The sequence below is a fragment of the Leucopleurus acutus genome (genome assembly GCF_964270905.1).
Source record: "Leucopleurus acutus genome assembly, chromosome: 15".
NCBI classification, from domain to species: domain Eukaryota; kingdom Metazoa; phylum Chordata; class Mammalia; order Artiodactyla; family Delphinidae; genus Leucopleurus; species Leucopleurus acutus.
This window is the reverse complement of record NC_139157.1, coordinates 71,880,039-71,896,447: the sequence shown is the minus strand read 5'-3', so window position 1 is coordinate 71,896,447 and position 16,409 is coordinate 71,880,039. Positions and strand designations below refer to the sequence as shown.

At 38.5% G+C, this 16,409-nt stretch overlaps 1 protein-coding gene across 2 annotated transcripts in view; it reads right to left on the bottom strand.

Moving 5' to 3' along the window:
• Window positions 1-16,409, bottom strand: part of UBE3D (ubiquitin protein ligase E3D) — a gene marked incomplete at its 5' end in the record, with an annotated part of 323,692 nt that overhangs the window by 269,411 nt on the left and 37,872 nt on the right. For both annotated transcript variants that reach the window (XM_082855932.1, XM_082855933.1), the window contains 3 exons: window positions 10,963-11,126; window positions 14,424-14,532; window positions 15,980-16,049. In XM_082855932.1, coding sequence (XP_082712058.1) covers window positions 10,963-11,126; window positions 14,424-14,532; window positions 15,980-16,049 — 343 coding nt within the window. The remainder of the gene's footprint in view (window positions 1-10,962; window positions 11,127-14,423; window positions 14,533-15,979; window positions 16,050-16,409) is intronic.

The window sequence follows — 16,409 nt, the reverse complement described above, 5'->3', positions numbered from 1 at the left end:
CTACAGATTCAATGCAATCCCTATCAAACTACCAATGGCATTTTTCACAGAACTAGAAAAAAATTCCACAATTTGTATGGAAACACAAAAGACCCCAAATAGCCAAAGCAATCTTGAGAAAGAAAAATGGACCTGGAGGAATCAGGCTCCTGGATTTCAGACTATACTACAAAGCTACAGTAATCAAGACAATATGGTACTGGCACAAAAACAGAAATATAGATCAATGGAACAGGACAGAAAGCCCAGAGATAAGCTCACGCAGGAGGCAAGAATATACAATGGAGAAAAGACAGCCTCTTCAATAAGTGGTGCTGGGAAAAATGGACAGCTACATGTTAAAGAATGAAATTAGAACACTCCCTAACACCATATACAAAAATAAGCTCAAAATGGATTAAAGACTTAAATGTAAGGCCAGAAACTATAAAACTCTTAATGGAAAACATAGGCAGAACACTCTATGATATAAATCACAGCAAGATCCTTTCTGACCCATATCCTAGAGAATTGGAAATAAAAACGAAAATAGACAAATGGGACCTAATGAAACTTGAAAGCTTTTGCACAGCAAAGGAAACCATAAAGAAGATGAAAAGACAACCCTCGGAATGGGAGAAAATATTTGCAAATGAAGCAACGGACAAAGGACTAATCTCCAAAATTTATAAGCAGCCCATGCAGGTCAATATCAAAAAGAGAAACAACCCAATCTAAAAATGCGCAGAAGACCTAAATAGACAGTTCTCCAGAGATGATATACAGATTGCCAATAAACACGTGAAAGGATGCTGAACATCACTAATCATTAGAGAAATGCAAATCAAAACTACAATGAGGTATCCCCTCACACCAGTCAGAATGGCCATCATCAAAAAATCCACAAACAATAAATGCTGGAGAGGGTGTGGAGAAAAGGGAACACACTTGCACTGTTGGTGGGAATGTGAATTGATACAGCCACTATGGAGAACAGTATGGAGGTTCCTTAAAAAACTAAAAATGAAACTACCATAGGACCCAGCAATCCCACTACTGGGCATATACCCTGAGAAACCATAATTCAGAAAGACTCATGTATCACAATGTTCACTGCAGCTCTATTTACAATAGCCAGTACACGGAAGTACCCTAAGTGTCCATCGACAGATGAATGGATAAAGAAGATGTGGCACACATATACAATGGTATATTACTCAGCCATAAAAAGAAACAAAATTGAGTTATTTGTAGTGAGGTGGATGGCCCTAGAGTTTGTCATACAGACTGAAGTAAGTCAGAAAGAGAAAAAAAAATACCGTATGCTAACACATATATATATGGAATCTAAAAAAAAAAAAAAGGTTCTGAAGAACCTAGGGGCAGGACAGGAATAAAGACGCAGACGTAGAGAATGGACTTGAGGACGCAGGGAGTGGGAAGGGTAAGCTGGGATGAAGTGAGAGAGTGGCATGGACATATATACACTACCAAATGTAAAAACAATTGCTAGTGGGAAGTAGCCACATAGCACAGGGAGATCAGCTTGGTGCTTTGTGACCACCTAGAGGGGTGGGATAGGCAGGGTGGGAGGGAGACGCAAGAGGGAGGAGATACGGGGATACATGTATATGTATAGCTGATTCACTTTGTTATACAGCAGAAACTAACACACCATTGTAAAGCAATGATACTCCAATAAAGATGTTAAAAGAAAAAAAAAACAAAAGATGGTCACAGGAATGGGGACCAAGTAAAAAAAGAGACTGCACAAGAAAAGGAAAGCTTGAAATCATTCCATCTGAGGATGTCTAGCTTGGAGATGACAAAATCTAGGAATGAGTGCCAGATTATCTGAAATATTTGAAGAGCTGCCATGTTCAAGAGACAGCAGATTAATTTCTGGTAGTTCCGGATGAGAGTTTCTGGGAAGCAGATTTCAGCCTAATAAAAGGAAGACCACTCTAACTCTCAGAACTATTTCGGTAGGATCTTTCTAAGGAGTGGCTTTGCCAGGAGCCAATGAAGCACAGTCTGGGGAAACGCATAGCACAGGGAACAGTTGTTCTCAAACATTTTTGTATCAGCTCTGGAAGCTTTTCTTCAGACAGAAGCTTTTGAGGCAACCCTGATAGGCTAAGCAAGTACATGGGAGCGTCTCTGTGGGCAGATGACTGCCTGTCCCACCGCAGCACCTCTGTGAGCCAGCGACACCCCATCAGCAGCAGCCACTGAGCTCCCAAGAACCCACCACATTCGCAGCTCAGCCCTTTTCAGATCTTACTGGGGTGGGGTGGACTGGAGGAGAGCACTTCCTAACTTTTCCCCCTTTTTCTTCAATTCAGCTAGTGAATACTGTTTTCTATGAAAAGCTGTTCCTCAGTATATACGTAGATTTGGGTTTTTTGAAAGAATTTTTTGGGGGGAGCGGGGGGGGACATTTACCACGTAGCCTTAACTGTACTGCAAGTTCCTTTATGGCAGAAGTCTTTGTGTCCTTACTGTGGTATCACATAAAATACCAAGCACAGTAGGAAGTACTAAAAGGAAAAAGAAAAACCCAAAACTGTTCAGACATGAAAGTTTAAGATAATTACCTCAGACCTGACTTATAAAGATACCCAACACATGATTAGAAAGCACAGAAAGAGAAGAAACAATTTCACATACACATTCCCCTCCTTTGCTTTATCCAATCCCTGTCACCCCACCTCCCCCTTTACCACCACAGGTCAGGACAATACTTATCTCACGTTCTTTCAGAAGAAAGAAACCGGATTGTCCCCCGAGAAAGCAATCCCAAGAGATGAACTGCTTCTCAGAGGAAACCTGCTTGATTGGAATCTCTAGGAAAAAACGCTCACTCTTATTATAAGTCATGGTCTTATTTCCGGTACCTTCTTTAATGATTATAAATGAATTTGTAGATAATACAGGAATTCCAAATAAAATAGGCTTGAATTTAGGCCACTGTACTTAACACAGTCCACTCAGAAGAGGAATTTTTCCAATTACAGATCAAAGAAGTGTGTGCTCAACTTGCTTCATCATGAAGAGTGGTCCCTCGATGGGTAAGTCTTGGTGATAATATGGTATTAGCAGATAAAATGTGTGAAAAGTCCTTTCCAAAGAAGCATTTATATTTTCCTAGAGGTACCTGATTATTTTCCTGTATTTTTAGATTAACTTTCTTTCAATGGATTCCTGTTCTAAGAAGCTAAGGTGATGGACTTCTGAAAAAAATCACATTTGTGTCCTTAAATTCTGACCTGTACGATCGGATATGAACAAAATATAAATCAGAAGTTTCTGCTACCAAAGTTACATATTAATATGTATAAATATTCACTGAGTATAATAGAGTAAGCAGTATATTTTGAGGCATAATCAAAATGCTGACACATTCTAAACTACCACAGTGACAGTCCTTAAGAGTACACATTTATAGCGACATTTTCAGGTCCCCTAAAAGGGACTACAGGATATAATGACAAAGCACTGGATTTGGAATCATAACAACGTGGCTCTAATTGTGGCTTTATAACCGACTAACAAACTGACTAACTGTAGTCGTTTCTCTTACTGCTCCTCCGTTTCCTCACTTATAAAATATAACAAGTGTACATTCATTTCTCAAGTGTAAGTTTCTCCTACTCTGTAAAGTCAGTGTCCCTAATTGCAGTGCATGGACAATGTCACCATGTGACTCCTATGTGGGGAAGCAGAAGACGCTCACTTGAGATGGTTTAATAAAGTACTCTTGAGGGCCTGGTGACACGTATCCATTCATTCATTCACTTGTTCATTCATGTATTCATTCTAGCATCGTATTCACACACTATCCACATAAGCTCATATGAAGTGTTTCAGCAGGTTATGTAATTAGTAATTAACAGGTCTTGGTTGTTTTGTTGGATATGAAATTAGCATAAATTAACATTTGATTTATGTTTTTATCAATCAAAAGGACAAATTCCTCTAAATCTCAAAATCGCTTATTTTTATCTCCAAATTATTTCAGGCAATGGTAGTCTCTGGCGCATCAGGTATAGAGCTTCAAAACTAAGCAGAGTTTGGCAATGATTTCTTAGCTATGACACCAAAACCACAGGCAACGAAAGTGAAAATAGACAGATGGAACTGTATCAAACTTAAAACTTTTGTGCATCAAAAAACACAGTCAGTGGAATAAAAAGGCAACCTATGGAATAAGAAAAAATATTTGCAGATCATATGTCTGATGAGCGGTTAATATCAAAATACATAAAGAAACCCTACAATTCAACAACAAAAAAATCAAGTAACTACATTAAAAAATGGGCAAAGAACTTGAACGGACATTTCTCCAAAGAAGATACTCAAATGGCCAAAAAAGATGCTCAATATCACTAATCATCAGAGAAATGCAAATCAAAACCACAATAAGATACCACCTCATATCCATTAGAATGGCTACTATAAAAAAAAACAAAACAGAAAATAGCAAAACATCCGAAAGAATTGAAAGCAGCGTCTCAGCTATTTGCACATCCAAGTTCACAGCAGAACTACTCATAATACCCAAGAGGTGGAAGCAACCCAAATGCCTGTAGAGGAATGAATGGATAAACAAAAAGTGGTATATACATACAGTGGAATAGTACTCAGCCTTAAAAAGGAAGGCAATCTTGTTACATGCTACAACATGGAAGAACCTTGAGGACATTATGCTAAGTGAAATAAGTCAGTTACAGAAAGACAAATACTATATGATTCCACTTACATGAAGTATCTAACATAGTCAATGTGATGAACTGAATTGTGGCTCCCCCCAAATTCATGTGCTGAATATGAATACAGGTAGGGCTCTAACCACCAATGTGACTGTATTTGGAGATAGGGCCTTTAAGGAAGTCCTTAAGTTAAATGAGGTCATTAAGAATGGGGCCTTATCAGTCCTTATCAGAAGAAGAGACACGAAGATTTTTCTCTCTCTCTGTGCATGCGCAAAGAGAACAGGTCATGTGAGGACACAGCAAGATGGTAACCATTTACAAGCCAGGAAGAGAAACCAATTCTGATGGCACTTTGATCTTGGAGTTCTAGCCTCCAGAACTATAAGAAGATACATTTCTGTTGTTTAAACCACACAGTCTGTGGCATTTTGTTAATGGCAGTCCTAGCAGATGAATGTAGTCAAACCCATAAACACAAAAAACAGAATGGTGCTTACCACAGGCTGGGGGAAGGGGAAAACGGGTACAGTTTCAGATTTGCAAGATGAAAAACTTCTGGAGACCTGTTTCACAACAATGTGAATATAAAGTTGACCCCTGAACAACATGAGTTTGAACTGCGTGGGTCCACTTACATGCAGATTTTTTTCAATAGTAAGTACTACAGTACTACGCGATACTTGGTTGGTTGAATCCGTGAATGTGGATACAGAGGAACCTCAAACACAGGGGGCTGATTATAAATTACAAGTGGATTTTTGACTGCACAGTCGGTTTTGTTCAAAGGGCAACTGCATTTAACATTTCTGAATTGTACACTGAAAACTGATTGAGGTGCTCAATTTTATGTTATGTGATTTTTACCACAATAAAGAAAAATTAAGCCGAATTTCAAATTTCCTTCTGAAATAAAGAGGAAAAAGAGATTAAAAAATACTACTTCACAAACAGAAACAACTAGTAATACTATTTTATGCATAGGAAATGTATACGTGTGCGGTTTATATGTGTTTTTATTTCATTAGAAAAAGCAGTAATGATGACTACCTTAAGGCAAAAACAATACTTCTGTTTTAGAACCAATATTTAGCCAACACAGACAAACCTACTTAGTTTATAAAATTTAATTGCTAAATTCTACTAAAGTTAGGGGTGAATACAACATATCATCAGCATTTCCCTCAATACCTTCTGCAAGAAAATGCTGCTGTTAACAGTAGAATATAGAACAGTTCTTATCAGTTCAAATTTTCCAGATTCCTAAATCAGAAATTGTATCTTTCGAAAAAGGTAGAAAGAACCACTACCAATATTAGGACTTACATAACTTATACAAAAGAGAATTCAGTTTAGCTTAAAAAAAAAACACAAAAAACCCACTTATTTGCACTTAATGAATGCATTCCCCTAAGATCTCTTCTCTTAAAAATATGAGAACAAAGGACTTGATATCTATGAAATCCTTTGTCATTGTTTAACAAAAATACATCTATTCTTCACGTTTGCCCTCCCATTTCAAAAAAGAGAGAAGTGTAAAAATAGTTACACTATATTTTGCCACTTATCCTGTTTTATTCTAACCAAAGTTAACATGTGGGATTATACATATTTTAACTCATGACACAGTAAAATTTCCCTTATTTGCTGGTCTAAATACCATTTCAAGAAAAGTGTGGGTTGTGACCCCCGGAGGGAAAAGGTAGACACAGCCTGATTTCAGGAGATAATCTAGAACAGGGTATCTCAACTTTGGCACTACTGGCATTTGGGGCTGGACGATTCTTTGTTGTAAGGGCGCCAGTGCACTGCAGGATGTTTAACAGTATCCCCAGCTCCACCTCCTACTAGATGCCAGTGGTCCCTCAAGTTGTGACAACCAAAAATATCTCCAGACATTACCAAATGTCCCTTGAGGGGCAAAATTACCCCCAATCTAGAGACTATGAGGCCACAGGTGAATTACTGAATTAGCAGAATTAAACTGCAGAAGTGAACTTAAAAGAGTCCAAAGCTAGAAAGTTAATATTTAGGATCTAAACTTTGATATGCAAACTAAAGAATGTGAGTTGTAAGATAACTCTGGTTGGGGGTGGGTAGGGTGAGGGGGATTAAATAAAAGACAATAGACTTCAAAATGTTGAGACGTGTCTATTGCTAGAAAGAACATTCTAAGAATATTACATGCCACGTTTTTGTATGTGCTCAAGGAAATAAAACCATAGTTACATTTGCTATTTTCCTCTTTTAGACTGCCATCTGGCAATCCACACTTCCACTAGGAAAAAAATTCTAGCCGATTGGACTAAAATAGTTAATATACCACCCCATGTGCCAAAAATATGCCAGGGAGTCTATGGTTTGCTCTGTCATGCCCCAAAAGAAAGAAATGAATGTCCTTAAAAGACAAAAGTAAATAACTAACACGATGCTTACTCAACCTGAGAAATTTCCTCCCCACCTTTGGAGGACCCAGAGGCAAACAGTAGGAGGAGGAAAAGCACAACAGAAGTAGGTTTATAGAACAGGCAAACTGAAGTAATAAATTCATTTACTGGATGTCAACTCATCCCCAAGACACATGGAGTTAAAAAAAGTCCACTAATAAACACAGCAGAATACAATGGACTATATATTTATAGTCCATTACATCCCAGTGTCACAGGGATTTGTTAAAAATACATGAAATGATGGGACAGGTGCACTGCTTCCTTGTTAACACTCCTGAAGAAAGGCAGTACAAAGATCCTTCACAATAATGAATACAAGGTTCACCACCATAACTAAAGCTACAATCACTTCCTTTTTCATGATACCCAAAAGCTGTCCAAAAACGGGCACATCCAGACTAGTAACTCCTTTGGGTTCTCATTCACCAGTCTGTAAAGGCAAGCTATGGTAACAAGAACAAACAGTCACCAATAGATGAACATTACTTATCAAATACAAGGACAAGCAGAAAACTATGTGTGATTCACTTCACAAATGTTTCATAGACGTAAACATAAATTGCACGTTTTGAGCACTTCTACAAGCACTCATCTAGATGGAGTGATGAGTAAGACCATCAAGGTCCTGGCTCACCTGGAGTTTACAGCCCGGTGCAGGAATTCCAGTAAAATCATCAAACATTTGGGAAAAGCAACACCATGAAAGGCAGTACCAAACACAATGCTTTTTTTTTCTTTTTTTCCAAAAGAGAAGAGTTAATATCCAAGGAACAAGAGTTAATAGAAAAAACAGAAGACTTTTAAGTATAATTATGATTCTCACAGAGACTGAGGACAGATTATGACATTAGAGAAAACCTTGAATAAACACTTACATTTAGACACCTCTGAAAGAAATCTTAGAAATCAAGGATAAAGAGCAAATCCTAAAGGTTTTCAGAGAGACAAAATAGGTACAAGAGATTTCCAGATATTCAAGGATTGACTACAGTCCAAGTTTAAAAGAGCTATTGGACTTTATCAAATCAAACAATTGGAACAAAGAATCATGAGTTTAAAAAATTGTAAAAATATACATACAATGTAATACTATTTTTAAAACCATCAAGCAATCCTGTATGTTTTTATGGAAACAGACTTACACAATAAAAACATTTATGGTCATAATGCACGAGTATAAGTAAGAAGTAAGCAAAAGGGGTAGAGCTTTGGCTTGATACTTCTTTAAGAAGAGACAACCACCATCATCAGAATCAGAAAGGGAGAGAGTGCATTCGGGAGGGAGCAAGAGAGTGAATGTGAAACTCTGTTAAGAGTCATTTCTTGTTTTGGTGAAGACAATGGATACTAGATAAATCTAGATATTGACAGTTTTGAAAAAAAAGTATAAGGATATGTATTAAAAATTTAAGGGCTTCCCTGGTGGCACAGTGGTTGAGAGTCTGCCTGCCGATGCAGGGGACACGGGTTCATGCCCCGGTCCGGGAGGATCCCACATGCCGCGGAGCGGCTGGGCCCGTGAGCCATGGCCGCTGAGCCTGCGCGTCCAGAGCCTGTGCTCCGCAATGGGAGAGGCCACGGCAGTGAGAGGCCCGCGTACCGCAAAAAAAAAAAAAAAAAAAAAAAAAAAAAAAAATTTAAGGTTAACCATTAAAAATCATTTTGAAATAGATTTCTTTTTTACATTCAAATCATTACAGGAAAGAAATGACACAGAGAAGCCAACCAATGTAAAAGTTAGCAGACTAAGTTCAACTACCTCAGTAATCACAATAAATGTAAATTAATTAAGTTTACTATTAAAATAAACAGACTGTCACATTGGAGTTTTAAAATACCCAGCTACATGTTGTTTACAAGGTTAATGTTAATAAGATATATACCTAAGATAAAATAACACACAACTGAAAAAACACAATTGGAAAAAGATCAATAATTTTTTAAAAAGGAAAGTAAATATAGCAATAATAACATCAAATTAGAATTAAAGAAAAATAACATAAAATGAAAGGAGAGAAAAATCTTATTGATGAAATACACAATCAGTCAAGTCATTATGGCACAAACCTTTCATGTACCTAATTACATAGCTTCAAAATATATACTGCGAAAACAGGCATCAAAACCAGAAGAAAATGACTTTTCCATTATCACAGCATGAGATTTAACATACCCTTCTCAAAATATCCATGTTTCAAATAAATTAAAAAGAGGAATAAAAAGTTTTAATAAATTTGACTATATAAATCTAAATACATAAAGGTATACACCACGCACACACACCCCTCAACAAAGTCCCCAGAACATCAAATACATAAGCCATATTCTCTGATCATGCTTCAATAAAACACAAGAAGAGTCAACTGAATCTGTTTCATTTAGACTGGCATCAGATGGGCAAAAATCTACGTAGCAGCTTGGGTGAGGGTGTAGGGAAATGGGCATTTATAGAAACTTTATGTGGGAGTATAAATTTGCAATGCCTTTTTGCAAAATAATTTGATATTACCTATTAAATTTTAAATGTTACACCCTTTGACTTAGTGATTCTACTTTTAGAAATACTTCATTAAAAAGTACACATAATTGCAAAACAAATATACAATATACAGTGGAATACTAATTATAGCAGCAAAAAAGTAATAACCTAAATATCCAGCAACAGAAAAATGGTTAAATTCCTTACAGTACATCCATTTCATAAAATGTCAAGGACTGACATGGAAAGCATCTCCAAGACACAGTGTGTTGTTGTTTTGTTTTTTGTTTTTTTTAAGTGTAAAAAAATACACATGCATCCTGCAAATTATGTTAAGATGCAAAATGGAAAAAAAGTGGAAAAATTCACAACATACTTTTTTCTTCTGGAGAGAGACATGATGGAGAACTTTCACAGTTTACTTTATGTAAGTCTCTACTGTTTGAATATTTTATAACTCGAACTGCTTGCATAATTCAAAGAAAAGAAAAGACAAGCAATAATTTTTAAAAATTTCTTATTTACTTCCCAGAAGAAGACTGGGATCTTTCTGTTCTTAGTACAAATTTGATCAAACCCATCAGAGAGTACAGGACAAGTATAAACTTCCAATCTGTTTAAATAAGAACATTTTCTGTTCCCTCTGCCAAGAATGCTCTTCCTCAGATATGGCTCACTCCCTCACTGCCTTCAAGTTTTCCACTAAAATATCATTTTATCTGAGGAACCTTCTTTGACTTTTCAGTACAAAATGCCAACCTCCTACACCCTACTAACTTGCTTTACATTTCACACCTGTGTCTCAGTGTCCTTGTCTTTAAAATGGGGTGATAAGTGTACCTACCCCACAGGGTTGTTGTTGGGCTTAAAGGAGCGAGAAGCCCTCAGATGAGCTCCTGACTTACAGGAAGAGTCATATCAGTTTTTGATGTTTTGTCTGTTTTGTTTATGGCCTGCTTTCTTTCTCCCTATGAGGATGACAACCCCAGGAGGCAGGGGCTGCGTTTTGTTCACAACTGTATCCCAGTGCCTGGAAAGTGTTTATCAGTAAATAGTCATAGCTGTTGAAGCCTGATTTAGTCCTGCAGCCATATGTACAGACAGCTGAGATTACAAAAAAAAAAAGACCAATTATTTTCAGTAAAAGCAAGCTTTCTGCACATTAGCATGAACAACCTATAATGATTCAACCCATTTTTAAAGCACAATGGGTAGCAGTATGATTGCCAGAGCATCAAGTAGGGAAGTGGTACAGTCCCATTTAATTCCTTAATGTCTTAACACCAATGTGGCAACAGAAACGAAAACAAATGTGGAGGGAGAAAACAAAAGGATGACTTACTCTGCATTCCTGCTTTTGATGCATGGCTGGTAGAGGACCTTAACAGCATTCCAGGCAGAACTGGAATCGGCCTTCAATAAGTCTTCCAACAGAGGGAATTTTTTGATACTTGTGGAACTTTCCAAAGCTTCAATCACCAAAGTGTCTGAGTTTAAAAGCCATAGCTAAAGACACGGAGAGAAAAGTCCAAGTACAAGAATATCACAACCCTATTCATACCTCATACCACCACTCAAAAAAACAAAAACAAAACCATAAAAAAAAAGACAAAACTATACAACACCAGAAAAAATATCACATATATAACTTTTAAGTAGGGTAAGACTTTCAAAGTATAACCTTTGGTAGAGCCACTGACAACATAAAGTTTTTAAAGAAAAGACAACTGATTAAGAGAGAATATTTAATACATACAAAGTTATGATCCATAATATATAGAGCTCCTAGCAATCAATAAGAGAAAAAAAAAAGCCCAAGAGAAATACAGGCGAAGAATATGAACAGAACTGAACAGAATATAAACAGAAAAAATAAGTGATAAATATATAAAAATGTTAACATAACTAGTAATAAGGAAATGCAAAATTCTGTGCCACCACTTTTCACTTATCAGATTGGCAAATACAAAAAGATTGATAACAGTCAGCTCAGAAGAGGGGTTTGGAGCAGGTATTCCCACATGTTGCTCATGGAAGACTGTTTTGGGATTTGGACACAGGTGATTCACTGAGGAAATACTCTCAGGAGAAAGGGAGAGAGGGCAAGAAGATAAGGCAGGGTAGCCAACAATGTGGACTCAGCCTGATCTCACAGGGAGCTCTGAAGCCTGAATTCCACCTACAGAGTCTGTCCCATCTTGAGACAGGAGATGGCAGGTTTTGTAGCCCAGGGTCGGGTCATCGGCAGTGGGCTGAGTAGGGCAGGGGTGGGGGACGGCGGAGGACAGGAAACTCTCGGGCCAGGCAGCATCTGTCAGGATGGGACAAGTCTCTGGAGAAGAGAGCGACCGTGAGCCGTGAGCAGGCAACATTCTCAGCAATGGGAAAGGGGGGGACCAGCCGAGGAGAGGGGACCTGGGGCGGGGGGCACCAAGAATGTCTATAAGGGGGCTTCCCTGGTGGCGCAGTGGTTGAGAGTCCGCCTGCCGATGCAGGGGACACGGGTTCGTGCACCGGTCCGTGCTCCGGTCCGGGAAGATCTCACATGCCGCGGAGCGGCTGGGCCCGTGAGCCATGGCCGCTGAGCCTGCACGTCCGGAGCCTGTGCTCCGCAATGGGAGAGGCCACGACAGTGAGAGGCCCGCGTACCGCAAAAAAAAAAAAAAAGAAGGTCTATAAGGGATAAAGGATGTTCACAAGGGATAAATTAGTCCAACTTTTTAGAGGTGATAATTATCAGAGTTTAAAATACACAAATTCCAATACTGCATAAGATGAGAAAGATCTGTTTCTGAAGTACTAAAATACATGTGCAAAGAGGATTTTCCCTGCAGCACTGTCTTTACCGGCCATACAGTGGAATCCTACTCATTAGGAAAAGTCCAATCCACATTTACACTAACAAGAAACAAGCCTCACGATACCTGGTTGTGTGAAGAATGCCTGTTGAAGAACAATGCTAATCACATCATCATGTTATTTTTACAAATACCTGTGGGCGTATGTACATAGAACTGTAAACAGGGAAAAGAATGATGAAGTATGCATGTCAGACTGTTAATGATTACCTCCGGATGGTATGACACAGCGGGGCAGAAGAGGGGACAGGACAGGCGAACTACCACTTCTTTTATGTTCTTCACGTTGTCAGAATGTGTTTCAAGACTGTATTACTTTTAAAAGAAAATTTTTTTTTAATTTAAATATACATTAGTAGTAAGTTTAGAAAGTTCCTACTCCTGATTTTCAACTTGAAAATTTTGCAATAAAAGGAAATTAAGGGAATTCCCTGGTGGCCCAGTGGCTAGGACTCCGCACTTCCACGTGCAGAGGGCACGGGTTTGATCCCTGGTCAGGGAACTAAGACCCCACAAGGTGCGCGGTACGGCCGAAAAAAAAGGTGAAAAAAAAAATAAGACTGATTTCAGACTAGGACTATGAGGTATACTTAGCATCAACCTGAGTTAGAAAATATTTTAGCTTTGAATAGAAATTATCTGGAATTAGAGAAGCATGGGGTCCCTGTGCTGGATGGACAGCCACAAAGCAACACCTAATAATCACGTCAATCCCTCTCTCCTTTTAGCTACCGTGCTCCCTTATTAGCTTGCGAGGTCCTCAAAGGCATTTTTGGTTCTATCTTGAGCACCCAGGACAGTGTCTTTCAAATAAGAAGTACTCAATATATGTTTACTGGTTGAATAAAGCAGGCGTGGAGGCAGAGAAGAGACGGGGGCCCTCGATCTTGGATTTTCACATTATGTCCCCAATTGTTTTCTGCAGAACGTTATTTTTGACAGGAGCAGTTTAATATTAAATGCTTGTGGTACATGTAGGGGATGATTCCGCTAACTGCGGAGCCTCTTCTCCAAAACTTGCTACTACTTCTCAAACATCCAAGTGCTGAAATCAGGATCTCAGAGAGATCTCTGCACTCCCATGTTCGCAGCAGCACTGTTTACAATAGGCAAGATGCAGAAACAACCTAACTGTCCACCAGCGATGAATGGATGAAGAAAATGTGGCACATACACCCTATGGAATATTATTTAACCTCTAAAAAGAAAGAAATCTTGTAATATGCAACAGTACAGATGAACCTCAAGGACATTATGATAAATAAGACAAGTCAGACACAGCAGGATAATAATACACGATTCCACTTACACGAGGAATCTAAAATAGTCTAACTCATAGAAGCAGAAAGCAGAATGCTGGTTGCCAGGCGCTGGAGGGAGGGAAGAATGGGGAGTTGTTAATCAAAGGGTATAAAGTTTTAGTTGGGCAAGGTGAGTAAGTTCTAGAGACCGGTTCTACAACACTGCGCCTATAACTAACAATGCTGTATTGTGCATTGAAAAATCTGTAAAGAGGGTAGATCACGTTAGGTGTTCTTACCACACACACACAAAACAATAAAAACAAAAACAAGAGCAACAGAACGTATTTTAACCATAAGAGTATCAAATGGGGAAAAAAGTGAGAAAGACAGAATTGTGTTACGCTGACCAAGAAAGCCATTAAAAACTAAGAGGAGAAAAACTTCACCTTGTGGCATGAGCTTCTACTGAGGAATCAGGTTGTAGTTGTCTCTAAATCCCTAGTACCTAGCACGCAGAGGCACTTAAATCACTTGTTCAATTAAGGGGATTTGATTTGTGAATTAAACTGAGATTAAAAACTCAATTTTTCATCATTTATTTTCTAGACCCGAGAATTAAGAAAAAAGAATGACAAAAACCAAAGAATTTCTGAGACCCTGGATTACTAGGCTACAAAAAGCTGGGTGAAATCATTTCTTACCAAGATGTACGCTTTGCCGTCGTGTCCTTGAAGAGTGAATCTGAAAGTGCTTCTAGCAGAGGAGAGTTCCACCAGGCACTGGGCAATAACGCTCTGTACAAACTGAGACCTGTTTGAACACAAACCAGTTTTCACAATGTGCCTCTCGTAATAAGTCTAAATACCCACAGGGCACCTATAAGGCAGAGGTGGGTGCATGCTGGACTTTGCTATATGCTGCCCATCCCCTCACAACCTGTGCTAATTTTAATCGACTGTAAAGTATTTGTGCTTGAACCAGTCTTTCTATAACCCATTCTTTGATCCTTAATACATTTTCCACCCCAAACCTAACTATTCCTCCCACTAAATAAAAAAATACTGCTAGACAAGTCAATAATCCATTTGTGCTGCGGCACATTCAACAGTGAATAACTAAGTTAAAAAAGAAGGTAAGAGGGCTTCCCTGGTGGCGCAGTGGTTGAGAGTCTGCCTGCTGATGCAGGGGACACGGGTTCATGGCCCGGTCCGGGAGGATCCCACATGCAGCGGAGCAGCTGGGCCCGTGAGCTATGGCCTCTGAGCCTGTGCGTCCGGAGCCTGTGCTCCGCAATGGGAGAGCCACACAACAGTGAGAGGCCCACGTACCGAAAAAAAAAAAAAGAAGGTAAGAAATTTCCTCCCAAACATTAGACAGTATTATCTCCAATGTTTTCCATTTGTATCCCCTCAGAGTGTCAGATCTGAGGTACAGAATCAAAGTATTTATAGGAGGATAAAGTTCAAGGTTATATTCAGAGAGCCATAATTTTTAGACATCAATAAATTAGCTGAAATAAAGACATACTACAGTTAACTTTCATTTGCAAGACTAAAAAGATTCTAAGAAAAGAAACACTAATGGATTGAGTGGCTAAGTAACATTCTTTTTAAAAACACACAAGTCATTTGAAAACTAACCCATGTTTCAAGTAAGTTAAATTAATACCACAAATAATTATTCAAAAACCTATTGATGATTATATCATAAAACCTTGGGTATCTAGCACATAAAAAGAAACACAGGGCTTCCCTGGTGGCACAGTGGTTGAGAGTCCGCCTGCCGATGCAGGGGACACAGGTTCGTGCCCTGGTCGGGGAAGATCCCACATGTCGCGGAGCGACTGGGCCCGTGAGCCATGGCCGCTGAGCCTGTGTGTCCGGAGCCTGTGCTCCGCAATGGGAGAGGCCACAACAGTGAGAGGTCTGCGTACCACAAAGAAAAAAAAAAAAAAGAAACACAAAAAACTTTCAGAACTAGAAGATTTATAAGAGCACATTTGTCTATACCCTTATGCAAGCAAACCATCAATAAATCCTCAAATCTTTCATATCTGTGGTTTGGTTCCACTACCTAAAAACCTTTCCAAAGACTTTTATTTTTCCTTTCCAAACAAAGAGGGGTATAAATAAAAATGAATTCCCAAATAATCACTTACAATAAATAATTATAATAAATAATTATAATTAATAATTCCCAAATACCTATCTTTCCTTACATGTGAAATTACAGAACACACTTAATTAGCTATTTGTACCTTGGTATGATGGGAAAATTTCTTTCAGATGGCTGAATAATTATCTCTGTCATATAAAACTTAGTGGTTTCTAGAAACAAAAAATAAGAATATTAAAAGATCTCCCCAATACATTAATATTTCTACTGTGGACATGCTGGTTTCAAATTAAGACATTCCAAAACAAATATTCGTTATACTGGTACAATTACTATTTAGTAAAACTTTTCCAAAAATGACTTAGTGTCAGAAGACAAAGCAATGATGGCTACAAGGAGACAGTCTGAGACTTCAGGTAACTCGGTGTTGTTTTAGAAGAGCATGTGGCCAGGTGAGCCTGGTACAGCAAGACTCTGCTCACACGTATGCAAGGTCATAATAACTAGTCACATCACAGCCAAAGCCCACCCACCTAAAAATTAGTCATTTGGTTTCCTCATTTCTACAGAGT